Source organism: Taudactylus pleione, unplaced genomic scaffold (genome assembly GCF_031769625.1).
Source record: "Taudactylus pleione unplaced genomic scaffold, aTauple2 ptg000377l, whole genome shotgun sequence".
NCBI lineage: Eukaryota > Metazoa > Chordata > Amphibia > Anura > Myobatrachidae > Taudactylus > Taudactylus pleione.
Genome location: NW_028284778.1, coordinates 1,145,198 through 1,172,453, shown reverse-complemented (window position 1 = coordinate 1,172,453; position 27,256 = coordinate 1,145,198). Strand labels below are relative to the sequence as shown.

The 27,256-nt window shown below is 45.1% G+C and overlaps 2 protein-coding genes across 4 annotated transcripts in view; one reads left to right on the top strand and one right to left on the bottom strand.

Moving 5' to 3' along the window:
• Nucleotides 1-18,028, bottom strand: LOC148507989 (uncharacterized). Of its 2 annotated transcripts, none has more exons than XM_088445097.1 (6): nucleotides 17,957-18,028; nucleotides 9,832-9,967; nucleotides 8,297-8,385; nucleotides 5,096-5,254; nucleotides 4,874-4,997; nucleotides 1-4,038 (listed from the first exon to the last, which is right to left on the bottom strand). In XM_088445097.1, exons 3-6 carry the CDS (start codon nucleotides 8,372-8,374, stop codon nucleotides 2,519-2,521), a joined length of 1,881 nt encoding a protein of 626 aa, XP_088301223.1. In that variant the 5' UTR covers nucleotides 8,375-8,385; nucleotides 9,832-9,967; nucleotides 17,957-18,028; the 3' UTR covers nucleotides 1-2,518. The 2 variants fall into 2 exon arrangements, with proteins under 2 accessions (XP_088301223.1, XP_088301224.1); XM_088445098.1 differs by lacking the exon at nucleotides 17,957-18,028 and adding an exon at nucleotides 17,800-17,926.
• The window catches only part of LOC148507988 (uncharacterized), a 32,508-nt gene continuing 22,420 nt past the window's right edge, over nucleotides 17,169-27,256 (top strand). Inside the window, exon 1 of one of the 2 annotated variants that reach the window (XM_088445089.1) lies at nucleotides 17,169-17,188. The gene's annotated coding sequence lies outside the window, so the exon portion shown is untranslated. Of the gene's footprint in view, nucleotides 17,189-18,235; nucleotides 18,308-27,256 lie in introns of those variants that run through there. The other variant, XM_088445088.1, reaches the window with a different exon arrangement.

The following is a 27,256-nucleotide window of genomic DNA, read 5'->3' as shown; positions in this document are numbered from 1 at the left end:
TATTTAATTATCACTGGAAACCACAGAATTTTTGCATGTAAATAACAAATAAAACAAAAATGAATTAGAAATAATATACACCAAATTCCCCCAAGAAATGAACACTAAAAGCCGGAAACCTTTATTATAACCGATGTCTGTACAAGGGACGTAGAATCTAGTTTTAATCGCTACATCAATTCTGATTGTATGTTACGCCTCATATCGTCATGTATAAACAGTTTGTTTTTATTTTCATATATATATATATATATATATATATATATATATATATATATATATATATACACACACAGTATTTTAGTTAAATATTACAGTTTCATTTTGGTGTAGTGGTCATTTAAATTCCCAGCAACCATTATCCATCTGTAATAGTCTATCCCAGGCCACTTACTTACACCATCATCACAACCTATTGTATGTTCCTTTGTAATTAATGGTGTGGTTATTTTGATTTTAGCGCTATTGCATTTGTTATCGATAATTACACCGCAAAAGTCAAAACTTTTTTAAAAACACCTGAATGTATAAACCTCATCGATGAATTTTCTGTCACATTAATGACAGGCGGTATACCAAACATCTACTTCAAAGTGGGATCCATGAAAATGACACAAATGTAATAATAATATAGACAAACAGTAAACGATACCTATGGTTACAGCAGACGATTACGACGGAACACGTGTTCTATGGTGACGAATGTACAAGAGGTCATGTGATTGTCAGAACGTTTAGTTTCCAATGTGGAGAGTAGGATATTTCAAGCTTAAAAATGTTTTGCCCAAACCTGACGTTCTCCTCTACATCCGGAGTTTGATCATTTTAATATACATCCCATGTGCTGGGCCAATATAAACACATTTCGGCCCTGTAAGAGACCTGCAGGCATCGTTAAGTTCGAGACGGGTCTGCCCGGTGTTTCAAAGAGGCAATCATTTATAAAGCAAAACCAGGTTGGTTTTGCCTTTTACCCTAATGTAGTTCATCCCAAACCATCTACATGGGGTAAAGGTCTGGAGACTGTGATGGACATTCCAGGATTTGAAGCTTACCGTCTTGTTCTTTTCCTCAAAGGTAGTTCTGACATAGCCTGGGGGTCTGTTTTGGGTGATTATCTTGCTGTAGAATGAGCCCTTGACCAACTAGGTGTAGACCAAAGGGTATTGCATGGCACTGCAAAATGCTGTGGTAACCCTTTTGGCTCAGGGCGCCAGTCACTCTGTGCAAGTCGCCAACCGGGGATCCAGCAAAAGGGTCTTGGATGATCACGCTTCCTCTGCCATGGTTGACAGTTGGCGTCACAGGGGTTTATTTACTGTGTGACTGGGTGTTTTACTAATTTAAAGCATCGTCCTTCTACAATTTGAGCTTTTGCAAACTGGCACTTAATAAATAAATCCCACACAATGAGGAACCAGCATTTTGCCTAATTCATGGCGTAAAAAAACACTGCATTTCATTGGTCTCATAAGGGGTTTGGTACGGCTTCCCGACAGTCAGAATCCCAACGCCCAAAGGTAAGTTGCCTAACCCTGTCCCACCTTAACTGCAGACTAACCCTAACACTTACCATCGGGATGCCAACAGGCGGGATTCCGATGGCGGCATTCCTGACCGCCAGGATGTCAACCACAACCCCCCCCATAAGACCATCATAACCAGTGGGCTACCCGTTAGTAGCCCACTGGCAGTGCTACATGGCCCAGGCAGCCTCTGTATCATTGCTGCGGGACAGCTGTAAGCCCATTCCTTGTACCTTGATAAAAGTTTTTTGTTTTTTTTTTAAACTGCAAAATGGACATTATAATTCAGTTTTTGCTGACCTAAACTTTTTTTCCTTTTTAAACTCTAGCAGTGTACCGCTTACTATTGTACCATTTCATGTTACTCACTGCACTTGAATTGCTTACATTTCAAATCAAATAAAATGGAAAAATGGGGGGGTTTTAAAACATTTGACCAGTAGGATATATCAAATTATTTTTTCTTATTCCCTCAGTTCACCAAATGCTACATCCCGCAATGTCGGAACTCTTTTGAAGGCATTATCTACAATTATAATAATATGCCACTTACAACCAGATTGTTACAAACTACACACCACACCTACAACTATTTCTATTTGTTATGCCAAGGTGTTTGATTCCGGGCTCAATAATTAAAATGTATTCATGATTGCACAGATGTGTACAGGACATTGTGGTCCTCCGCCCAATTACTGAGTATATGGTCTTGTCTATGGTATCATACCACTTTATCAGTATCACTAGCCACCAACAGCTCCCCCTTGGTTTTAAACGCTGGAACTACAACTTAGATATTCCCGTCAGAGTTGGATCATGTAGCTTGAATGAGCTGTATGCGTGATGAGTGACGTCAACCCAGTCCTGCTGCTAACATGATCTTTTAGAACATTTAATTAATTTTTACAACTCCTGTAATGTCACTTTCTGAGCCCTGATCTTCTGCACAGTTCTGGCAATAACAGGACAGAAAGCTTGAAAAGAGAAAACATTTACTCTAACAAAATACAGTCGTTTGTTCCCATCTCATGAAGTCTCAAATGAAAATCCAGACTGTTTTTATCTTCGAAACACTTTCCACACTCTGAACAAGAAAACCTATTTTCCCGCTCGTGGGTCTGCTGATGCCGAACTCGGCTCGAATTTGTGGTGAAATGTTTTCCGCACTGGAAACATGGGAATAATTTCTCTCCGGTGTGGATCATTTGGTGGGTTACCAGCTGGGCGTACTGGGTGAAGTATTTTCCGCATTCCAAGCAGGAATACGGTTTCTCACCCGTGTGAATGCGCTGATGAATATTGAGCTGGGATTTCCGGGTAAAACTTTTCCCGCAATAGGCGCAGGAATAAGGTTTCTCTCCTGTGTGCGTACGCAGATGTATAACGAGATTGGAGCTGCTGGTAAAGGATTTCTCGCAATGGGAACATGCAAACGGCTTCTCCCCCCTGTGAATTCTTTGATGTATGACAAGTTTTGGTCTCCGAGTAAAAGACTTCCCACACTCATCGCAGGAAAATGGCTTCTCTCCTGTGTGAGTTCTCTGGTGTACTTTGAGGTGTGCGTTCCGTTTAAAACATTTTCCACATTCCAGACAGGTTAACTTGTTTACTTTGTGAATTTTCTGCTGCATATTAAGATTCATGAGGTGCGTTTGATGATCGATTGAGTCGGACTTGTTAGTCAGATTATTTGCATAGTCAGTGGATGGTAAGTAAGAGCTTATGTTTGTCACCAATGTATTATCGGGACCTATAATGTGCCTCTCAACGTGAGGCGGTGAGAATTGCGTCTGCGCCTCTTCTGTGTGTGAATACAGGGTTCCCTCTTTACATAAGGATTGATTTTTAATGCGACTAGACGAATCTTGTGTATGGTCGGTCGGTGTATAAAAGTTAGGGTCCATGAAGATTGCTTCTTTGCCCAAGACCGATTTCTCCATAATATGGGAAGATGTATACTCTGCCTCTATATGACTTGTAGATGTATAAACTGATCTATCAACATTTCGCTCCGATTCATCTTTGCTATAAATAGATGTATCCTGTGTATGATATGTGGGTGTATCAATGTCAGTGTCTGTGAGGTCTCCTTCATCACATGAGACTGATTCCTCCTTAATATGAATAGCTGTATACTGTGTATGATATGTGGGAGTATAATTGTCAGTGTCTGTGAGGTCTCCTCCATCACATGAGACTGATTCCTCCTTTATATGAGTAGATGTATATTGGGTATGATTTGTGGGTGTATAAATATCAGAGTACACGAGATGTCCTCCATCGTATGAGACGGACTCTTTTTTAACAGGAGAAGATGTATGCGCCTTTCCTTCAGGACTAGACATACAGTCTATTGTAGCACGTTTTACGCAATTGGTTGTCTCAATGCTGTATGGTGTTGAGAATGCAGATTCTGTACTGCAATTAATGCGATTTTCATCTTTAGTTATATAATCTTGCAATGACGCAGAGGTTTGAAACCCTCCATCTGTGCTTCTGGTCTCCGATGTATCTGTTGGAAAGAAAGTTAGGATTCAATTGCAATCACTATTATTGTAACTGACTTGCAGTAGACCGGGGTTGTTTAGTTGCTGACCTTATAAAGAAGTCTAACTTGTCTTCATCAACAGTAAGTAGGAAATTCCAGATCTGTGTTTTCATGTGACTTTGCAAATATAATGAAACACACACATGCTGTGTGTTTTTGAAGCATGAGAGCAGGCATCAGGTTACTCCTGGAGATGGACATCATATGCCTACTGAGAGGATGAGGGCTCAGTGTTGTCAGAAAGTATCACCAACGCGTTTCATCCTATTGGACATTTCCTTGAAAAAGTGGGACGAAACGCGTTGATACATTCTGACACCAAACAATCCCCTTCCTCACTGATGCCATTTGACGCCCATCTCCAGAAGTAACCCGATGCCTGCTCTCATGCTGTAGCAGGGCAATTTCATGGGAAACATGAGGTGGCTGAGAATCTTACACTCCGGCAGTACACCAGTACCAGAGGTACTGCTCGTCCACCTCCAGCAACCATGTTATGCCCGCCCTCACACAAAAGCGTGCAATCACACGGAAGGGACGACCAAGCACTGAGCACCAGTGGCACGGCAGAAATACAGGCACATTCTACGGTAAAACATCCTTATCCCTATTGTTGTTGCATGTTGTATGTCTGTCTTTTGCATTGCACGTTGTATTCTGACCTGCATTTGCCGACACTACTCAGACGACTCATATTTTTTTTTAAACACACCCAGAGAGCTCCCATTTATTCATTAATTTAACAATACCATTGCAGACAAGAAGGGTTACTTAAAAACACAATTTGTAGACATTTTACCCAGAAATCTTGGAGGCTGGCGATTCTCCACCATCCTGTTCTTCCGAGGATCCTTGGGTGGTTCCACACAATTTAGTTTTTCGACAGATAATGAAACAACAATATCATCATGTTGTGGAGAAACCTGGAAAACAACACAAACACAATTATTATCTGGACATAATGTTTAGCCTAAGCAGAATATCGAATGATGTAATGTCCCATATTCCCAGCAGCCCTTACCTCTCCATTTAATGGGTGGACGATCTTGGCGAGTTCTACAATCGTCTGGTCACCGTTTCTCTCCATGACGACGTTTTGGTCTCGTGCAGGACTTCCCAGCGTGTGCACTTTACCGATGTGTGCGATTAGCTCACCCGACTGCTTCACAACTTTACATTCCTAAGGATTGAGGAAAACACTGATGACTGCCGCTGTGCAAATAAAGAAATATCCTTAATACGCAATAGTGACTTCTAAAAGTGGACACCTTATTCACGGGGATTATAAGAGCATTATTGCACTTACAGTAATTGTGCCTCTGTACTGAACGCCAAGTTATGTGATTGCTGAAAGTCTGTTTATCCTGGGAATCACAGCCCAAAGGAGGATATTTTCCCCCACGGAGACTGAGCCCACCACCATAAATCCATAAAACACCTTCTTGTGTAAGCCATGAGCGGCCTCCGGACATTTCCCTGTCTCCACAGCGGAGACAGAAGAGGTTTTAACTATTCTGGTATCTTATAGGATCACTTGTAATGGAATTCAGGAAGGAGGAACAGAGGTAAGAGTAGGTGGGAGTGACCAGATGATAGAAGTACCCCAACACCAACACTGTGGCAACCTCCAGGCCAGAGAGTGTGAGAGACTGTGAGGCTCCCAAAGCAGATAGCTGCAGGAGAAGTGGTGTCAGATGGGCAAGTCCAGAATTCAGTGATTGTTAGGAGATTAAAGGAGTTGAATATGAAGCCGTAATGGACAGGGACCAGTTGTTTATAGACAGGACTGGCTTTCCAAAGGAGACAGGAGAGAGGGACAGAGTTGGGAAGAGAGAGAAGAGTTTGTTAGGGTTGCTGTAGTGTGGGGTTGAGACTGATTTAGAGCAGGGGGATAAGGAGAGTGTGGGTATGTGGTGGGTTTCTGAGTGAGGAAGGGTGCCAGCAGGTGGTGGGTAAGGTGGAGGTTTAGTGTGGTGTGGGTTGAGTAGAAGAGGTGTAACTTGGAGAAAAGGTAGGGTGCAGGGCTTAGGAGTTATTGGAGATGCGGTGGAGAGTACTAGATGGGATGAAGGGAGATAGAGGAGATGAGGGAGAGAGAGGAAAAAGTGGAGGAGACTATGGAGGGAGAAAAGAAATGGGAACTGGCGGTAGAGTAAAGTATTATGTAGCTTCTGACTGAGTGGGTAGAAGATGAGACATTGCGTAGATGAGGGATTGAGGGGGAAGAAAACAGCAGTAGTAGTGATGAGAGTGAGAAACAGGAATAGTACAGTTAAAATGTCTAAAAATCAGAAAAAAGGAAGAACAGTGTTAGTAGATTTAAAGGCACAACTACAAGAGTATATAATAAACAAAATGAGTTTAGAGCTGTTAAAGTTGCAGGATTTTAAATTATGAATAAAGCATTCTTATAGATGAGAAGGTGTTTAAAAATGGTAGATACTACAGTGATAAATGGACAGTGGTAAAGGAATAATATAAACAGTGTAGGGTCAAAAAAACAACAAAAAAAAAACAAAAACATTAAAAAATGTAAATGCAGCAATCACCTGTATTCATGTATTGCTGGGATACGTTACAATTCATTATGGCTGATGTAGAATTTAAAACGGAAATAGTCACATTATTCCTATTGATTCCTTTTCCCACACTGATAGGAAAGGTAGGGTCACACATTATACTTTCCGAGGGGGGTTGCTTTTCGGCCTCTACTCACCTAACGGGTAACCCATTGGTGATGGCAGCCTTGGTGTATTTCAAAGTCAATAAATGAATGGTAATAAGTGTGACAAATTTACTTAACGGGCGGGTGGGGGGGGGGGTTGTCTGTCAGTTATGTTTTTTGCTTTTGAAGCAGAATTTGTTAATTTTCCTTCCCATCATAGGCATTTTTGAAAGACTCCGGTTACAAGGCTGGGCATAATAGTTTGTGTAATGGATGGTGCTCCATGCTTTTGGCCCCTCCTACATGTAATCAGCCTTATGGTCACCTGAACAGAGCCTGGTTGTTCTAATCAGATAAGACTCTATGCTGTGGGAATCCTGTGGGAAGCGGTCACATTGGCCTCGTCTGCTCTGCTAATGCCGGTCATGATAGGAGTGTGTGGTCATGTTATTAAAACATTTTCATTACATAGGGATTGGAGTTGGTACCTCCACGAACAGATTAGTAAGAAGAGTTCTACTGCTTCACTGTGCTGGAGATGTGTTTTGTTTATCAGGGAAACATGTTTTGGGGTTCCTTTGAATTTAATTATCCTCTCACACCTTTACATTTGTAATGCAACCAGTCCGGCACTGACCAGCCTTTGGGCTGAGTTTCCACATTTATAGGAGTGGTTTCATGTTGCAAGACTTTCCAGCATGGTCCTGTCCAGTCCAGGTAGGTGACTTCAGAAACGGCTTATAGAAAATACAAGGCTACACTGACCCTTCTTTATTAGTGGCCATAATGATGTTGGACTCTTGGTTTAAGATTTATAAATAAACTATTAGTGTCTAAAATGTATCTCTACAATAAAAGCAATGAGAGTGATGTCAATGTGACACTCCCAGACTCCCTCACCTCCCCAGTCAGGTCCCTGTGTTAGTAATAGAGATAAGAGTGATGTCACTGTGACACTCTCAGACTCCCTCACCTCCCCAGTCAGGTCCCTGTGTTAGTAATAGAGATAATAATGATGTCACTAAGACACTACCAGACTCCCTCACCTCCCCAGTCAGGTCCCTGTGTTAGTAATAGAGATAAGAGTGATGTCACTGTGACACTCTCAGACTCCCTCACCTCCCCAGTCAGGTCCCTGTGTTAGTAATAGAGATAATAGTGATGTCACTATGACACTCCCAGACTCCCTCACCTCCCCAGTCAGGTCCCTGTGTTAGTAATAGAGATAATAGTGATGTCACTGTGACACTACCAGACTCTCTCACCTCCCCAGTCAGGTCCCTGTGTTAGTAATAGAGATAAGAGTGATGTCACTGTGACACTCTCAGACTCCCTCACCTCCCCAGTCAGGTCCCTGTGTTAGTAATAGAGATAATAGTGATGTCACTATGACACTACCAGATTCCCTCACCTCCCCAGTCAGGTCCCTGTGTTAGTAATAGAGATAATAGTGATGTCACTGTGACACTCCCAGACCCCCTCACCTCCCCAGTCAGGTCCCTGTGTTAGTAATAGAGATAAGAGTGATGTCACTGTGACACTCCCAGATTCCCTCACCTCCCCAGTCAGGAGGCAGATGATCTCCAGGGTGAGATTTAATATCCTGTCAGACATCTCATTCCTGTTCTTGTCCATCCTTATATGACCTGCATAGACAACATAAATAACATAAAATATTACATACAGTAATTAAAATAGAACTGAACTAAATTAATAATCACAGCCAGCTAGCCACCGCAGATCACCGGGGAAATGGCACCACCTTTCCCAGCCAACAGCTTTAACACAACGGGACACAGAGTGAAGGGGCGAGCAGCAGTGACCGGTAAGTGACACGCCAACACCACCCTCAGCTAGCTAGGCCAGCCCACTCACCCACCTTCCCGGGCCCCACTTTACCGAACCAGAGTTTGACCGCTTTATTGCGGCAAGTAGAGCATGCGCCTGCATGTTTGTTATGGCGCACAGCGCACATATACATTGCCATTTAATAAGCTGAGCTGTGTGCATATGACTGAATACATTCTGCATGTATTATGGGGCAAGATTATTCTGGATGACAAACTAACTGCGGGTTTAGCTGATGAATCCTTTAAGGAAAAAAATTATTCTAGATTACAAAATGGTGTACACCCAGGTAACATTTGCACCTTCTATCTGTTATGGTTAATGCTCAAAACATGTAAAAAACATGCAGTCTACCATATAGCATTTCAGCATTATAAAGGTAATATGCACAGGTTACAGTAACAGGGGGGCGGAGAGAGAGAAAACAGGAAAGGAGTCAAAAGAGGTGGAGAGAGAAAAAAAAAGTGAAAAAAAAAAAAAAGGGTGATATAAATATCAGTGGTCGCATCAACTCATGTAGTGTTCACTCTAGCACCCTGCACCTGTCACAACCTGTGCAGTTCCTCTTTCCTGCCTGGGGTGTCGCTCTCTACTCTGGTGCTTCTAGCACACTCTGGTCTGTATCTCAGCAGTTTGTTGCATCGGCTGAGTGTGCTAGAAGCACCAGAGCAGAAAGCGACACCCCCAGGCAGGAAAGAGGAACTGCACAGGTTGCGACAGGTGCAGGGTGCTAGAATAAACACTATCATGTACAGTCGCCTATGATTCGTCATTTCCCAGGCGCTCCTCCAGATCAGTCTCTGAATACATAAACCTGATCATTATCCTGCAGAAGAGAAATGCTTAACAGCAGGAGGAGAAAGCAAATAAAATGTTGGCCAAGACACAAAAAAAAGAAAAACCAGCACAGCAGTGGTTTGTTTTGTTTTCTGAAAACATTAAAGTTTGTTTAAAATAGGAAAAAAAAAAAAATAATAATAAAAATATATAGCTTTGAATTTGTTAGTACTAATTATACATTTGAAACGTATGAAGACGTTGGACAGTAGTAAAATAGAGGAGTTGGAGTCTAACGTTTGGCGTACTGACTCCACAGCCCTGTTTACGGCAGGGGCTACATTCAGTAATTATATTTATTTAATTGATGTTTCTTCTTAATTAAGTTGGACCAGCATAATATTTCACACAACTGAAGACCGATCGTCCAAAGGGAAAGTGGGGACTGAAATGGTTTAAACACATACCGAAAACTCAGATTACAGGAAGTTACAATGGAGCCTGGCTGACAGTGAGCAGCTTGTGTGTGGTATAATGACTGGTCTCTTCTCAGCAGCCCAATTCTTGTGGACAGTCCAAGTCTTATCTTTATCACCCGAGTGCCTGTAAGGATGTGCATAAAGTAGGTTTTGAAGAGTTAGTAGATTTAGGAGACATGTGATACTTATGCCTAATAGAAGATCAGCCCCTAGATCAGGGATTGGCAGTTTAATATAGACTTCAAGGCCCACCTACCCTTTATAGGGCCACACATTACACTTAATGCCAAAGAATGATAAAATAGATCTAAAATAACCCTCCCACAATATAGACCTCACAAAATGCCCCCACATACATCCAATCCTCACAAAATAACCCCACTTGCACCTAATCCTCACAAAATGCCTCCCACATGCACTCAGACCTCACAAAGGCCCTCATTCAGAGCCGTACGCTCTGAGCAGAGCGCACGCTCTGAATGAGGGCCGCCCTCCATAATTATGGAGCGTCCTCCTGGACGCTCGTATAGCTGTGGGTCACCACCCACAGCCTATACGAGCGTGCAGTTTGATGGCCGCGATGGTCTTGACCATCGCGACCATCGCCACTGCGAGCCGGAGCCTGCGGTGGAGTTTTTCAACCGCAAGGCCCGGAGTGATTTTGGCTCTATCAGAGCCAAAATTACTCCCACTGACATCACAAATGATGTCAGTGGGCCGGCTTCTGACGGCAGGCGTTCCCTTGGGAACGCCCCCGTCAGGGAGGCACGCCCCTGGCACGCCCACCAAAGGGGGCGTGCTGTCAATCAACATCGACAGCACGCCCCCTTTGATCAGACACAACGAGCGAAGGAAAGTCCTTCGCTCGTCGCGTCTGGCGCATGCGCACGACGGAGCTCCCGCCGTCGTGCGCATGCGCAGTGCACAACATCGACCCACTTGCGAGCGGACAGCCGCTTGCGAGTGGGTCTGAATCAGGCCCAAAGTGCGCCCTCAAATGCACTCAGGCCTCACATATACTATTCATAGAACACCTACACATTAACCTGCCACATGCGCAACAGGGAATGAAGAATAGCCGCTGGTTCATATCCAAACTTCCCCCCCTTAAAACCTAACCCTGCTATGCTCCCTAAACCTAACCCCGTGTGGCTAAGGGCGCCCTGAACTTACCTCGTTTGGGCTGGCGTCCTTCGGCGTTCAAGCATCAGTATTAGCTCCCAACAAGCCCACCAGAGCTCCCTCACTCACTGGATAATCTACTGAAAATTTTTCTTTCGGCCTCTTATCCGCTACTCACTGCCCTCCTGTCCGTATGCGATTATCATTAATGCGGATGCCTTTTTGTTTTTTCCTAAGCAGCTCCCTATCCTCTCCTTATTGTGCTTCCTCTAAAATTTCCCGCTTCTCCATCACTACCCCACCCCCCTCTACTATATACGCCTGTAACTCATCTCTCCTATTCATTCTCTCTGCCCCTCCCAACTTGTGTCATGACTACTTCATGGCCCTGCGACGATCTGCGAAGCTCCTGTGATTGGCGGGGTGGGGGCTCACCCTGCCACGGGGCCTACAGAGGCTTATGCCACCTCAGCCATCTTGCGTGACTTGCATGCAGTGTACAGGGGCCATTACGTGACACAGAAGTCTGCTACTCCTGTTCAGTCTTGTTCTCGGCTTTCTAACAAGCCACGGTCGCTTTAATCATACAGAATTATTCACAGACCGATTAAAGACAAGTTTTTCTTCTATTTGTTCAAATTAATAATTGCAGCGTGTGGTTATGAAGCAGTTCTGCTGTATAAGTTTGGACCTTAATACCGGGTGTGATGTGTCACACAATATACACACAGATACGGATAACAATATTACAGTGCGTCACAAGGCAGCGCTTATCTTCTCACCGTAATATATTGGTTATTGTTATCTGCACTCAACTATTGTCACCTTTATATGGTTTCTAGATCATTTATTACATGCTGTATTTATTTCCCGTCCACCCCTTTATAGGGGTCAATTCAGTTAGGCGCGATTAGTTCACGCCTGTGAGCAATTGCGGCTACTAAATTGCTAGTGTGACTTTATACCGCACTTACGGGCTACGTACAAAAAGCCACGGGCAAGATTGGGCCGTGAGACCCCCCTTGCTACTACTTAACTGACCCCATAAAATCAAACCATTGCTATTCTCTCTTGTAACACTATGGAAGAGATGTATCAAACCTTGAAGCGAGATAAAGTACCAACCAATCAGCTCCTGTCATTTTACAGGCTGTGTTTGATCATTGCATTGTTTTCCATGTGTGTGTGATTACTGTGTGACCCATCGATTCAGCAAGCAGCGCGTTCCCTAGCGGGGAGTCCCACTGTAACAGTAACGCGGACTGTGCTGCATGTTTCTATGAAGGACACTCACAGGGTGCGACAGGGGTTAAGTACATGAAAGATTGGGGAAATCAACCTGAACCCCCAGAAAGTGGCAAATAAGATAGCAGGGCAGTGTAGGACGCGGTTAGTGGCCATTAGCAAAGTATTGGAGGCTGTTACATGGCGTAAAATGGTTAATTTCTGCAACCTTTACAAATTATTTAAAAAAAATTATAGATAACCAGCAAGTGCATTTCATCAAGTAAGTTCCGAGAGCATTGGGGGGAGGCATTAATATGTCTCTATGGTGATTTTTAAATGTATATACAACTTTGTAAGAAAAAAGGCACTTGTAGCTCCTATCTGCAAGTACAGAAACCTCTTTCCCATCAATACAGCAACTCCACATACCTGTGCCTCCTCACTGGCCCCTCTACATACCTGTCCTTCATCACTTACCCCACCACACCCGTCCCGCATCCCTTACCCCCACCGCGCCCCTGTCCCACATCCCTTACCCCCACCGCGCCCCTGTCCCGCATCCCTTACCCCCACCGCGCCCCTGTCCCGCATTCCTTACCCCCACCGCGCCCCTGACCCGCATCCCTTACCCCCACCGCGCCCCTGACCCGCATCCCTTACCCCCACCGCGCCCCTGACCCGCATCCCTTACCCCCACCGCGCCCCTGACCCGCATCCCTTACCCCCACCGCGCCCCTGACCCGCCTCACTAACCCCCACCGCGCCCCTGACCCGCCTCACTAACCCCCACCGCGCCCCTGACCCGCATCACTTACCCCCACCGCGCCCCTGTCCCGCATCCCTTACCCCCACCGCGCCCCTGTCCCGCATCCCTTACCCCCACCGCGCCCCTGTCCCGCATCCCTTACCCCCACCGCGCCCCTGTCCCGCATCACTTACCCCCACCGCGCCCCTGTCCCGCATCACTTACCCCCACGCGCCCCTGTCCCGCATCACTTACCCCCACCGCGCCCCTGTCCCGCATCACTTACCCCCACCGCGCCCCTGTCCCGCATCACTTACCCCCACCGCGCCCCTGTCCCGCATCACTTACCCCCACCGCGCCCCTGTCCCGCATCACTTGCCCCTGTCCCGCATCACTTACCCCCACCGCGCAACTGTCCCGCATCACTTAAACCCACCGCGCCCCTGTCCCGCATCACTTACCCCCACCGCGCCCCTGTCCCGCATCCCTTACCCCCACCGCGCCCCTGTCCAGCATCCCTTACCCCCACCGCTCCCCTGTCCCGCATCACTTACCCCCCCCCGCGCCCCTGTTCCGCATCACTTACCCCCACCGCGCCCCTGTCCCGCATCACTTGCCCCTGTCCCGCATCACTTAAACCTACCGCGCCACTGTCCCGCATCACTTACCCCTCTGCACACCTGGTGATTATCAGTACCCCGTAGTCAGCTATCAATAGCGAACAAGACCTGGGGCTGCGCTTACTATCAGTGTCGGGCTGTTGATTTCTAGTACCCAGGACAGACGGAGCCTGTGCTAATCACCTGCCTCTTACAGCCGGTCTGCAGTGCACACAGCCTGACTATCCTGATTGTTAGCCCTCTGTAGCCGGCACCGGGGTAACCTGTGACTTTATCCTGCCGAAGGCAATAAGCCAAGCAGCCCAACACAATACTGGAGCGTGCAGCCGGTCTCTTATAATAAGAGACATCCTGTGCCATCTTTTCCACTGGCCAAGGCACCCGCAACAGCTGACCATTTAATATCACTCCAAAGCTAGGCGCTTGGTGTGATGACTGTGACTGCAGCCATCTTGGGACATTTAAATACAGTACAGTATTTAAAAAAACAAAAAAAACACAACACTATTGGTACAGGTAGAGTCACCCAGTGACTGAATAATTTCTATTTGGCTAGTCATTTAAAATTAATATTACTATTGCTGCACTTCCTGTACAGTCTGTGAAAAACAGGTGCAGGTAAATACACTAATTTATACAATTATTAGTACGTCTGTATATTTAGACCAGTGGCGCGTTGAGAGGACGGGGCCCATATTCACTCACCGTCTGGGGCCCCCTCCTCTCTCACCGGTTGCCGTCAGCAGCGGTAGACTCCTGGCACTAAAGTGTACCCGGAGTCTACAACGCATCCGCAGATCACCGGGGAAATGGCACGGCAGCCATTTTCCCGGTGATTTCCTACTGGGCATTTGGAAAACTCCGGTAAAATGGCCGCGGCGGCCATTTTCCTGGCGTTTTCTGTAGCGCTACTCCGTGGGACATCGGAGAGGTAAGTATAAAAAAAAAAAAGTATGGGTGTGGGCCCCATCCCTGGACCCCGTGTGCACCGCACACCCTGCACCCATTATAAATACACCCCTGATTTAGACACTGTATCAGGTTGTGATTCAAACATTGTAACAGTTGCTAGTTACCAGTGTCTGCACAGATTCATATGCTAGTGTGGTTATATGCTTTTGGATATTCCATATAAATATTTTTGTTTTTTAAATAAACGTGGTCTCAATATCGCGCAATAAGACGTAAAAAAGACACCCGGTGCTCACAGAGTCTCAAGGGACCAGGCGCGGCAAGAGGGGCTGTTTGGCGCGACTGAAGCAAAGACGAGTGAGGACACATCTGTAACTAAAACGAACACATTCATTCATAAGGGGCAATCCAATTAGCCGCGAGGGGTGCGAATCGGGTGTGTATTGTCGTTGCCACAGCTTTCAAACGCCTGTGACGACACCGCATCTCGCACTCCTCTTTAAAGCTGAGGGCACAGTTTTGAATGAGTTCAGGCTGCCATCCAGTGCGGCTGTTGTCACGATGACTTACACACGCGAGTGCATCGCTTTCATTGGATTGACCTACTGTACATAGGTACACCTCAATATATATAGGAATTTACTTACACACATACACTAATATACATACTGTAGGCAGTCATATCCATATGCAATACCAAAATACGCATACCTTCGTACATATACACACACATACAGGCACTCATATACAGAAACAAATAGGTACAGACGGACACACATCCATATACAGGTACCAAATACACATATACTTAGGTAACATACAGGGCCGTAACTAGGGGCGTGCAAGCAGTGCTGCCATACAGAACGCAGGGCACCATCTCTGCCCCACAGCCCTTGCTTCTGGCTAGCAGAATGCCTGGAACGGCACCGTGCAGTCAGTATTTCTGCCGCAGTGCCGCCCACAGCATCCATCGGATGATCCAGGCATGCACCCTGCCGTCTGTACAGCTGCACTTCATAATGCTCTGAGGGGGCGGTACATGGCATTCCAGATCCTTGTTATGGCGCAGGTTACATACTGTGTAAAGTGCTGCAGAATATATATATATTGCTCCAGTGTGAGGCACGCTGGATTTATAGACTTGGCACATTGCAACCAAAAGGATTGAATGAAAATCTAGGATTACATTGCTTTTTGTAAATTAGGCAGTTAGTCTTTTTCCCTGCTGTATTTTGCACCTATTTGGCAATTGAATGTATTTTGATCGTTTTGTGAGGCTATGTTCATTTTGTTTTTAGTATTGTTGCCGGGCAACGGGGGTCGTGCTGATGACGTCACAAGTGGGCGCTCCTTAGCCGGACCCGGAAGCCGTGGCGACACACGTGGTGTGGTGAGGGGTATATGTAAGTGTGCTGTTTATCATACATTTTGTACCTTGACAAAGATGCAATAAAGCATCGAAACGTTGGAATTATATCCTGCTTACTTGCTTTATTTATACCGGAGTGCCGCCGATTTGGTGTGTATATATATATATATATACACACACACACACACATATACATATATATGACTACATACAGTACTGTACAGAAGTTTTAGGCACACATTAACTAGCAGATAAAGGGGTCTATTTACTAAGCAGTGTTAGGGGACAGAGTGAAAAGTGATAAGAAAGTGATAAGGTGCCAGCCAATCAGCTAATCCTAACTGCCATCTCACAGACTGTGTTTGAAAAATGACAGTTGGGAGCTGATTGGCTGGCACCTTATCACTTTTCACCCTGTCTCCTAGCACTGCTTAGTAAATAGACCCCATAGAAACGACTGCACGATTATGACATTGTAATCGTGCAGTCGAATGACAGTCTGTGCTGTGCCTACACTGACCGATCAGTCATTCAGTGTAGTCACATCAATCATCCCCTAACATGCTCAACCTGACGTTATCATCGGGTTGACCAGCATGTTCGGGCGATGATTGATGTCGTTAACGACCAGCGGGAGCGCGCATTGCTGGTCGTTTCCGACGTCAATGTACCCGATTCAGGCACGATTCTTGAACAATTGAAAGATATCGTTATCGTTCAATCACTCAAAGAAATCGGCAAGTGTATGTGCGCCCTTAGAATGATTTCAACAATAGAAGTGTTAATAGTATATTTTAATCAATTAATAAAATGCAAAGTGAATGAACAGAAAATAAATCTAAATCAGATCAATATTTTCTGTGACCACTCTTTGCCTTCAAAACAGCATCAACACATGTACATCGCCAGAGCATCATCATTAGTGACTTCTTTCTTTGGTTTGTTAATGAAACCAGAGAATAAGTCAGATCAGGAATTGGAGGCTGGAGGTGAAGGCTCACCGGGCAGCCTATTGCCCCCACCACTGCCCTAGATCACAGGTTCTCAAACTCGGTCATCAGGACCTCAAACAGTGCATGTTTTCCAGGTCTTCTCACAGAATCACAAGCGAAATAATTAGCTCCATCTGTGAATCTTTTAAAATGTGTCAGTGAGTAATGAGTACACCTGTGCACCTGCTGGGTAACCTGGGAAACGTGTCAGTGAGTAATGAGTACATCTGCGCTCCTGCTGGGTGACCTGGGAAATGTGTCAGTGAGTAATGAGTACGCCTGTGCTCCTCCTGGGTGACCTGGAAAATGTGTCAGTGAGTAATGAGTACACCTGCTGGATGACCTGGGAAATGTGTCAGTGAGTAATGACTACACCTGTACACCTGCTGAGTGACCTTGAAAACGTAGAATGCTCGGGTCTCTGAGGACCGCGTTTGAGAACCATTGACCTATATGAAGAAAAAATGTCTCTAACACAGATACGCTGTATTTTTGTAATTTTATTGCTATCCCGGCACTCACTGGCTTTGTGCTTTGAACTTTATTTTATTTATTACCAGTTATTTATATAGCGCACACACATTCCACGGCGCTTTACGGAAAATAGTTGGCCATTCACATCAGTCCCTGCCCCAGTGGAGCTTACACACAATAGGGTTAATTTTTTATTGGGAGACAATTAACCTACCAGTATATTTTTGGAGTGTGGGAGAAAGCCGGAGTACCCGGAGGAAACCTACGCAGGCACAGGGAGAATATACAAACTCCAAGCAGATATATATATATACATTTCACGTGAAACAGAAAACTAAAATTACTTAGACGCTATGGTCGTAGAGCGAGTAGAACAAATGCTAAACCAGGAACATCCCACCAGATGAGTCGCCGAACGGTTTTGTATATTTAGCAAAATAATTATAGAGGGAAAAATAGAGTAATAATGATAAAGAGAGGCTACAGCCCAATTACCTGCAGTCATCTGTGTACCCCATGGAAATAAAATGGCTTATTGTACTCCAAATTACCTCCCCACCTTGTTCAACACAGGTGAGTGTGCTCTGACCACAAGAGCTGACAATCTATAAAATCAATATCTGTGCCTCATGATAGCTAACCAAGCACTTACCTGCTCTTTACACTTGGCTTTCAGTGGACAAAATCAACGAAAACTGCGGACTCCCTTACAGGCTGCACATCGGGAATTTTTCTTTTCAACTAATACTTCCGAGTTGTGCGGTTCACCAGACTTCCGATTTGTGCGGTTCACCAGACTTCCGGGTACTGCGTTCCACTGTACAGCGTATTTTCCAGTCAGAACGTCCGTGATCTGCGTTCCACGGCACTTCCGTGTTCCAGCTGCGTTCCACCAAGCTCTACCCGGAAGTGTAATTGTATCCAGGATGGGGGGGTGTCCACTGTCCTGCTATTGTGTGTTGCTGCTGTGAGTTAGTCTGGCTTTTGGCAAGCAGGACTGTAGGTGAGTGATGCATTGCTCCATATTGTGTATGTCTAGCAGTGTGGGAATAATAAGATGCCCCTTCTCTGCACCCAGACTTCTACTGCCGGGCTCATTGCCCCCCTCCTAGGTTGGATGTGTGTATATAGATATGTATGAATGGACTCCTCTATTGATTTCTCATCACCTGGGGTGCTTTATACCTTAGTGCCCATACTGTGCATCAGGTACTGTAGATGTGCTGGTGTCAGCAGGAATAACATCTGTGCTCACGGTGGTATTTACGTGGGGGAGCCACCTAACAGCACTATCCCAGGACTTTTCCCATAGTTACTCACACAAGAAGCTGCAGGACTAGCAGCTTGATATAAGATGTTGGTCTGTATAGTGGGAGACCTGGTCAAGATTTAGTGAGTTCCCTCTCATAATGGATTTGGGTAACGTTCATCCTGTGTGACACTTATGTATTAGGGGTGAGGGTGACATGCACTAATATCACTCAGACTGGTCTAATGGTGTTGGGGAGCGAGATGAGGGTCACAGAATTTTTTTTTTTTTCTTGTTTTATTTTTTTATTACTTTTTATTTGTTTAGTGGTGTGTTTATATAGCAAGTGGTGCAGTCATGGCCGTGTTTTTGATATGTGTTTGTAATTTAATTAAATATATTATTGTTTACATTTCTGATTGAGCAGCGCTTCCCTGGGGGGGAGGAGAGAGATTTATATTTTTCCTTCTCACACAAGTTATTATTATTAATACCCATAATAGAGCACAGTACTGTTATTAAATGTTGCTGGGATTTGTAACAGTGGACCTCATTCAGAGCCACTCGCAAAATGCGAGCGCTCGCTCTGAATGAGGGCGGCTGCATCTTTGGAAAGCGCTGGCCACTCGCTAAGCTGTGGGTGACCACCCACAGCTTTAGCGAGCGGCCAGGTTGATGGTCGCGATGGCGACGAGACCCTTGTGGTAGGGTCTCGTCTACTGCAAGCCCCAGGGAGCTTCCTGCTCTGATCGAGCAGGAAACTCCGTACTGACATCATTGGTGATGTCAGTGAGGCTGCCCTCAAACGGTCAGGCATTCCTTCAGGAATGCCTCCATTTGTCTGTCCTCCCCCCCACCCCGCCTACAAAAAGGGGCGAGCTGTCGATCACCATCGACAGCCGCCCCTTTTGTAGTGAGCCCTGGAGCGAGAGAATTTCTCTCTCGCTCCGGGGCTTGCGCACACGCAGTGTGGCCGCTGCGCGTGCGCAGGGCCTCAACATCGACCCGCTTGCGAGCGGGTATGAATGAGACCCAATGTTCAGTGTCCTATCTATAGTGGGTGCTTGGACCTTGCACACGCACCTGCCTGTGTATAAAGTTGTCCTGAGGTTCTCATGTCTGTGAAAAAAAAAAAGTTCTTCTGCTAAATTTTTGCATCATTTCCGGTGTACAGTATGTTATCTTCTTTTAAGGCTTATAATTTACTAGTTTTATTTTTGTTTCTGGTTTGTATTTTAACTTTGTGTGTTTTGTGGTACATATGATCACTGGTGTCCGGTCGACACATTCCGAATGTCGAGAATCGGTCAATATGTAGACATTCATTTAGGTCAACATCGTTAAAATGACGTTACATTCAGAATGTTGACATATGGGTTTTTGTTGACGGTTAGGGATATGCAAAAATAGCCCAAAAACCCATATGTCGACATTCTGAATGTGCCATTTTAACTATGTCGACCTAAATGAATGTTTACATATTGATTGTCGACCTATTGACCATGTTGGCATTTGGAATGTTAGCCTTCTGAATGTCAGCCAGTCGTACAACACCCTAATCATGATGTAGGATGTAGTCATCAGACCGGCAGACGACATGCCACCAGCCTGAATCCCAACGCTGAAAGCCTGACACGGGATTTAAGCTAGACGTCGATATACAGACGGCTATCTTAATATCGACGCCAGAATTTAGAAGGACGCCAGACCGAACGAGGTAAGTCCGGTGCGCCCTTAGCCGCGGAGGGGGGGGGGATGTTAGGTTTAGGTAGCGGGGTTAGGTTTAGGTTTTGGCAGAGGAGGGTTAGGGTTAGACACCAAGGGTGGAGGGTTAGTTTTAGGTACTAAAGGGGAGGGTTAGAGGGTGGGGAGGGTTAGGGTTACGCTACATGAGGGAAGGGTTAGAGGGGGAAGGGTAAGTATACTTACCCGACCCCTGTAGGAATACCAACTATCGGGATGCCGCTGTCGGTATTTTGACAGGAGGCATCCCGACAGCCGGCATTACATACCCATTCCTGTTATGTAGAAAAAAAGGAGATTTGCTCCCCAGCACACTGCAGCAAAAACAATACTTAAATCCTACATGATAATAGCGATTCAGAGGTATTAGTTACATACATTTGCAAATATATGAATAAGCGCCAGGCCAATCGTCAAGGCTCCTCTATACTGGCGTCCCTAGCATTAAGGGGTTCACGTCCGAGAAGCAAGGCACCCCAAAAAAATTCCAACCAAGGACCATCCCCAGGGCATCACACGAAAAGGGAAAAAGGTGATAGTGAAGTATAAAGAAAAGATGTGTAAGTATAAATCAATAAGTGTTAATGAAATGAGAAAGAATTAAAATGACATAAATAATATACAAACAAATACTTTTATCACTTTTCTATTTGTTTGTATATTATTTATGTCATTTTAATTCTTTCTCATTTCATTAACACTTATTGATTTATACATACACATCTTTTCTTTATACTTCACTATCACCTTTTTCCCTTTTCGTGTGATGCCCTGGGGATGGTCCTTGGTTGGAATTTTTTTGGGGTGCCTTGCTTCTCGGACGTAAACCCCTTAATGCTAGGGACGCCAGTATAGAGGAGCCTTGACGATTGGCCTGGCGCTTAATCATATATTTGCAAATGTATGTAACTAATACCTCTGAATCGCTATTATCATGTAGGATTTAAGTATTGTTTTTGCTGCTGTGTGCTGGGGGGCAAATCTCCTTTTTTTTCTGTGTTCAGAGTAAACCCCGCCCTTTACAAGCACCTGTGTTATGCAATTAAGCTGATCTGAGCAACTACCATTTCTTTTGCCATTCCTGTTATGTACTTGCAGAATACAACTGTTTATTGTATAATACACAAGAGAAGAAAGCATAGTAGAAAACCTGCGTATTGATTCCCAGCATATCAGAAATGAACTCGCCGTCTTATACAAAGTGCTGTCGGGTTGAGAATTTAGTGCAGATCAGGATTAAGGGCCTGATTCATCAGCGATCGCAATTACGTACACAGATTGGCCAATTGTTCAGTACTGTGCATGCACCACGCTGCGCTTGTGCTGTGATCGCACTGCAATTACACATGCACACAGGAATCCATCGCAGAGTGAGTGACAGGCTGTGAGTGTTTGGGGGTGGCGTTAGGGAAGTGGTCGGAAAAACGCAGGCATGCCTGTCCGTCGGCACCCCGTTGCATGAGCATGCATAAATTAGCCATCGCGACGGCATACGCAGCTTGAGTACTCACTGCGTGCGACATGTTCCCTTCCATATGCTTTCAGGGCAGTGGGACTAAAGCACAAAATCTATACACACCTCCACACTGCTATCCTGGCACCGTGTCCCTCCGCTCTCTTACTGTTGCCATGGCTCCAGCCCTTGTCCGATGGAAGGATTACTTCACCATAACCCTTGCCCGGTCCAGTCCATTGCCGAATGCCAACACCCACACTCCCCATCTAAGCCCACCAACTCCATGGGGAGATAAAAGAATAAGGGGGAGATGTACCAAGGAGGAGTGTAAAGAGTGGAGAAGTGGACCAGTTCAGAAGTTGTCCATAGCAACCAATCAGCTTCTGCCTATCATTTTATAGACTGTACTTGGATGCTACCTTGAAGCTGATTGGTTGCTGTGGTCAACTCCTACATTTTTTACACTGCTTGATACACCCCCCCCCCCCCCCCCCCCCCCCTTCCTATATCTGGCAAAGTATGAGGTTTTGTGGATAAACCAAGGCAGAGGATCAAGGTGCGTAAGTGAGGAGACATTGCTTGCTGTGTGGCCAGCTACACAGCGAGGGGCAGTTGGTTGCCACCACAGCTCGTCTGTTAGATCCAGATACCCCAAGTGGGCCAGACGGAAAATGGGGAGACTCAGAGTTATTGAACTGCCTGCAATTAAAGCAGACAAAGGACCCCTTAATGCCCATTGGTTGGCTCCTGGGTTACCTTGTCGATAAGGATTAGACCATTTAGGCCTGTCCGTGCCCTTTGGCTGGCACATGTTTTGTCTTACTTGATAATAAGTCACTAATATGGTCCTGCTGGAATAATAGGACAACTGTAGGTAATTCTCACTGTAAATGAAATAATTTCGCTCCCCTCCACCCCAGTATGATGCACCGATTCCAAAAGTGGTGATTTAAAAAAAATATATTCTCTTATGTAACCAGTGATGATCAAATGCAGCTCCCTGCTCCAGCCTATAATATAACTGATTTGATGGGCATAATAATTACAAACACATAGAAAGGATTACATTATTTAAATTTATTAAGTAATATGGGATTAAATACACTATATATTTGTATAATCTGTTGGAATGATAGAATGTTATAAACCTAACTATTGGAGTTATATCATATTTGTAATATGTGATTAATGGAGTGTATTGTGGGAATTTAGTAGTGGTGTTTATGATAACAATGTAAATATATGTTAATAAGAGAGAACTAAATAATGTACTATGTAATAATTAAGTGAATTTAATAAATCAATATGCTAAGTAATTAATAGAGATTAATGTACAGTATTATAAATAATATTTGTAACATAAATATTGTATAATGTATATGAGTTGATAATTGTAGTTTGTTCAATAAAGAATTATCATAATTTAGGGATAGATGTCTATATATATATATATATATATATATATATATATATGATGAACTGTATTTGATATTAATCTTCGTAACTGTATAAGAGTGGATAAGATACAGATTTAGATCTATATAATTAATGATAATAATGGGATGAATGGATATAAACCTAGGGGATCATAGTATTATACACAATGTATTGTAATATGAATTCATTGATTCTTTTTTAAAATCAAGATATAGGGGTCTATTGCAACAGTGACGATGTTGACCATAATATTATCGGGCAACATCATCATGATTTTTGATGAATTATTGAAATTTATGGCTGCTATTCAGCATTATTTTATGCAGGGACAGCGGTTGCGTTAACACGCTGTCCCTGCGATGTCACAGAAGGCATTGTTATCGGTTTCCGAAAAGAATACCTTCTGTTTCTGCGCATGCTCAGTTTTGTACTCAGGAATAGTCTCCGTTCCAGCTTTGCGGTGACCGTCGACGGATGTGTTCAAATACAGTCTGTCCAAAGTGATTGACATGTGTACACAGGCTTTTTATTAGTATGTATGCATGTATATTTATGTGCTTTTATATTTAACATTTATATATAAATGTTAAATATAAATGTATACAGGCTAATATAAAGTCTGTGTACACATGTCAATCACTTTAGGCAGGTTTGACAGGCTCTAGAGTGACTTACCTGACGGCGGTCACCGGAAAGCAGGGACGGAGACTGGGTGGTGTTACAGACAGGGGCGTATCTATAATGGGTGCGGGGAACACGGGCCCCTGGGTCCAGGGGGGCCCCGCACTGCACAGCACACCCTGCACCCATAATATTACTTACGTCTCCGAAGTCCCACGCCGGCGCGGGGGTCCAACGCTGTAAAACGACTGGAAAATGGCCGTGGCAGCCATTTTCCCATCATTTGCGCATGTTCAGTACGACGGGAAAATGGCTGGGGCGGCCATTTTCCCGGTGACCTGTGCATACACTATAGACTCTGGGCACACTCTAGTGCCCAGAGTCTATAACTCCGGCGGCGGCCACGCACAGCTCAGTGCGCTGCCGGGCGGAGAGGAGGGGGCCCGTTTCGGAGACTGTACACGGGCCCCCTCCTCTCTAGAAACGCCCCTGGTTACAGGATGCTGAGGGTCTTATGGGAAAAGTTCCCTCTGTCCCTGCAGTTTTCGGGGAATTTAATGTATTTTCTTCATATAACGCCATTCTGAGATAGTAATGATTTTTCAAGTGATTTAACGCTTTTTGCTTAGCTGAATAGTAAAAAGTGTTACAGCACTGTAGAGATCAATGACTGATCCCTATAGTGCAGTACTCTGCCAGATGGAAACTAATAGAGAAGATACTGGCATTATCTTCTCCATTAACCCATTGCTGATTATGATTTTGATTTCCGCATTTTTTATGTAAAAAAAAAAAGAAATAATTGCTGACCTGATAACATGAGTAAGGATCATGAAAACGCGTCGGCGTTAAGCTGTAAATGTCTGACAAAGTGCCCCAAAATAATATAATGTATGCTGTAATGTGTGTATCTAATGCAGAACAATAGAGGTATGTAGAACGAGGGAGATGGACCGTGATGGCAGAATCAGTGTGACACGGAGCTAATGGATAGAGGGCCTGTTTCTGACCCGCTCGCGAGCGCTGTACGCTCGCAAGCGGGTCGATGGTGCCCAAGTGCGCATGCACACGACGGGGGGAGCTCCATTGTGAGCATGCGCGAGACCCCTGGAGCGACGGGGAATCCATCGCTCGGGGTCTCGCACCAAAGGGGGCGTGCTGTCGATGGTGAGTGACAGCACGCCCCCTTTGGTGGGCGTGCCAGGGGCGTGGCTGCCAGACGGAGGCGTTCCCATGGGAACGCCTACCATCAGTGTCTGGCCCCACTGACATCACTAGTGATGTCAGTGGAGTGATTTTGGCTCTGATAGAGCCAAAATCACTCCAGGGCTTGCGGCAGCGATACCCTACCGCAGGGTCTCCGTCGCAAGCCCGATGGTCGCGATGGTCTTGACCATCGCGACCATCATCATGGACGCTCGCATAAGCTGTGGGTGGTAACCCACAACTATGCGAGCGTCCAAGAGGCCCGCTCCAATGTTAGGTAGGCCGGGCCTGATTCAGAGCGAGCGCTCTGGTCAGAGCGTCCGGCTCTGAATCAGGCCCAGAGTGACCGTGGATGGCCGCACTGGTATAATAATACTGTGTAGAGAAAAACATTGTGGCATAATACTGGTCATTGAAACAAGTGATATGTGGGAGACCTGTGTTGAGAACAGAGCTTGTATATGAATTAAATACAAGTAAGGTTGAAGTTATGAGGAGCAATATATAAAGGCTACTAATTATGGTCTATATGTAATTGTATACGTTACACTGATTATAAATGAGAACTGCCACATACTGCATAAATAAGAGGACAGATTTGAACTATTCACAAGCCCGACATATACGGGCAGAGGATCTGTATTAGTGCCGTGTCCTATGAGTATTAAGCGTGCAGTGTGCGTAACATATTATGAATGCTTAAATCCATGATAGAAAGTACATAGGACAAGTCTATATACTGGGCCTGATTCAGCAAGGAACGCAGTGGCTAATACGCAAGATATCGATCGATTGTTGCGTACTGCATAAGCAGCGCGCGTGCGCGAACTAGCCACTACGATCGGTACTGCGATCGCAATGGCTACGCAGATCCATCGGAAAGTGATTGACAGAAGTGCCGTTTGGAGGTGATAACGGGGGGAGGGGGTCGGCTGAACGCAGGCCTGCTAGTGCGTGTGCAAGTTGTTACAGGGGCGTACATAAATTATACACTGCAAGGGCCCTACGCAGCTTCAGCTCCCATAGCGTGCGTCCATGTTTTCTGAGTTAGGTGTGACCTTGTGTAAGTGTGCGTGAGTGGTCGATGGTACTCGATGTGTCCGATGGTTTTGCTATTCATCTAACGATTATGGATGTGTGTAAGGTAAAGTGGGCGTCCTTATGTAGTGCTGAGATTGCATTGCGATCGCCATGGATTAGCATACTATCGCAGTGAGACCCCGTGTAATCGCTATTGCATTCACATCTACGTCCCTTGCTGAATCAGGCCCACTGTGTACTGTGATATTCTGTACCATGAATAGGACGCGCACAGACGACGTGTGTGAATCCTCAATGTGAGCCGCCGATACACAGGATAAGAGATCGGAGCCATTTTAGATTATAGGTTTCAGATCTTTCCCTTGAGACAAAACACAGTGGGATACATTTGTCTGAATTGGCTGCCATTTTCCAATAAGTATACCCTGTAGTGAAATCATGCCCCTGTAGCTAAGGGTTTAATCTATGACGATATCTGGATGCACATAGTAAAAGTGGGATGTAGTTAATAGACCGGCGGACTAAATGCCGCCCGGTCTGTATCCTGACACCAGAATGGAACAGAAGATAGGCGTCGAATTACCAATACCCATCTTCATCCCGTCGCTGGAGTGCCGAAGGACACCGGACCAATCAAGGTGAGTCCAGCCGTCCCTAGCACTTAGCCGTGGGGGGGAGGGGGGGATTAGGTTTAGGCACCTCCCCGGGGAGGGTTAGGCTAGGGGAAGGGGAGGTTAGGGTTAGGCGCCGCGGGGGAGACTTAGGGTTAGGCAACACCCCGGGAGTTTAGGGTTCGGCATGCCTAAGGGAGGGTTAGGTGACTTGCCTGCCGCTGCCGGGATTTCTAAACAGCCGCCGGCATTTCAATCCCATTCCAGTGAAAGTTTAGAATCCCATAAATAGTTAGAGGATTGGTGTGCCTTAATGAAAGGCTATAAGGCTGTGCATCCACTTTACTGCTGTAACTAATAATAAATAACTGTCATCGGTGGAGAGCCCTGTTGTGTACGGAGAAATATCACAGCAACCTAACAGCAATAAGTGGGGCACAGAGACAAATTACAGCCTTGATTTTAATTTTCATTACTATTCTTTCATTTTATTTTGCTGATTTTAATAAAGTGTCACTTTAAATTACATATACATGATATGCATTTAGAATGACAGGTACACTTGAAAATGCAGTGTTTATTGCATAG

Coding starts and splice junctions, on each gene's coding strand:
- LOC148507989 (XM_088445097.1), bottom strand. CDS start 8,374: ATGGACAAGAACAGGAATGAGATGTCTGACAGGATATTAAATCTCACC. Junction 5,255..8,296: donor TCTGCCTCCTGACTGGGGAG/GTGAGGGAATCT, acceptor CTCAATCCTTAG/GAATGTAAAGTTGTGAAGCA. Junction 4,039..4,873: donor CCAGCCTCCAAGATTTCTGG/GTAAAATGTCTA, acceptor TCTTTCCAACAG/ATACATCGGAGACCAGAAGC.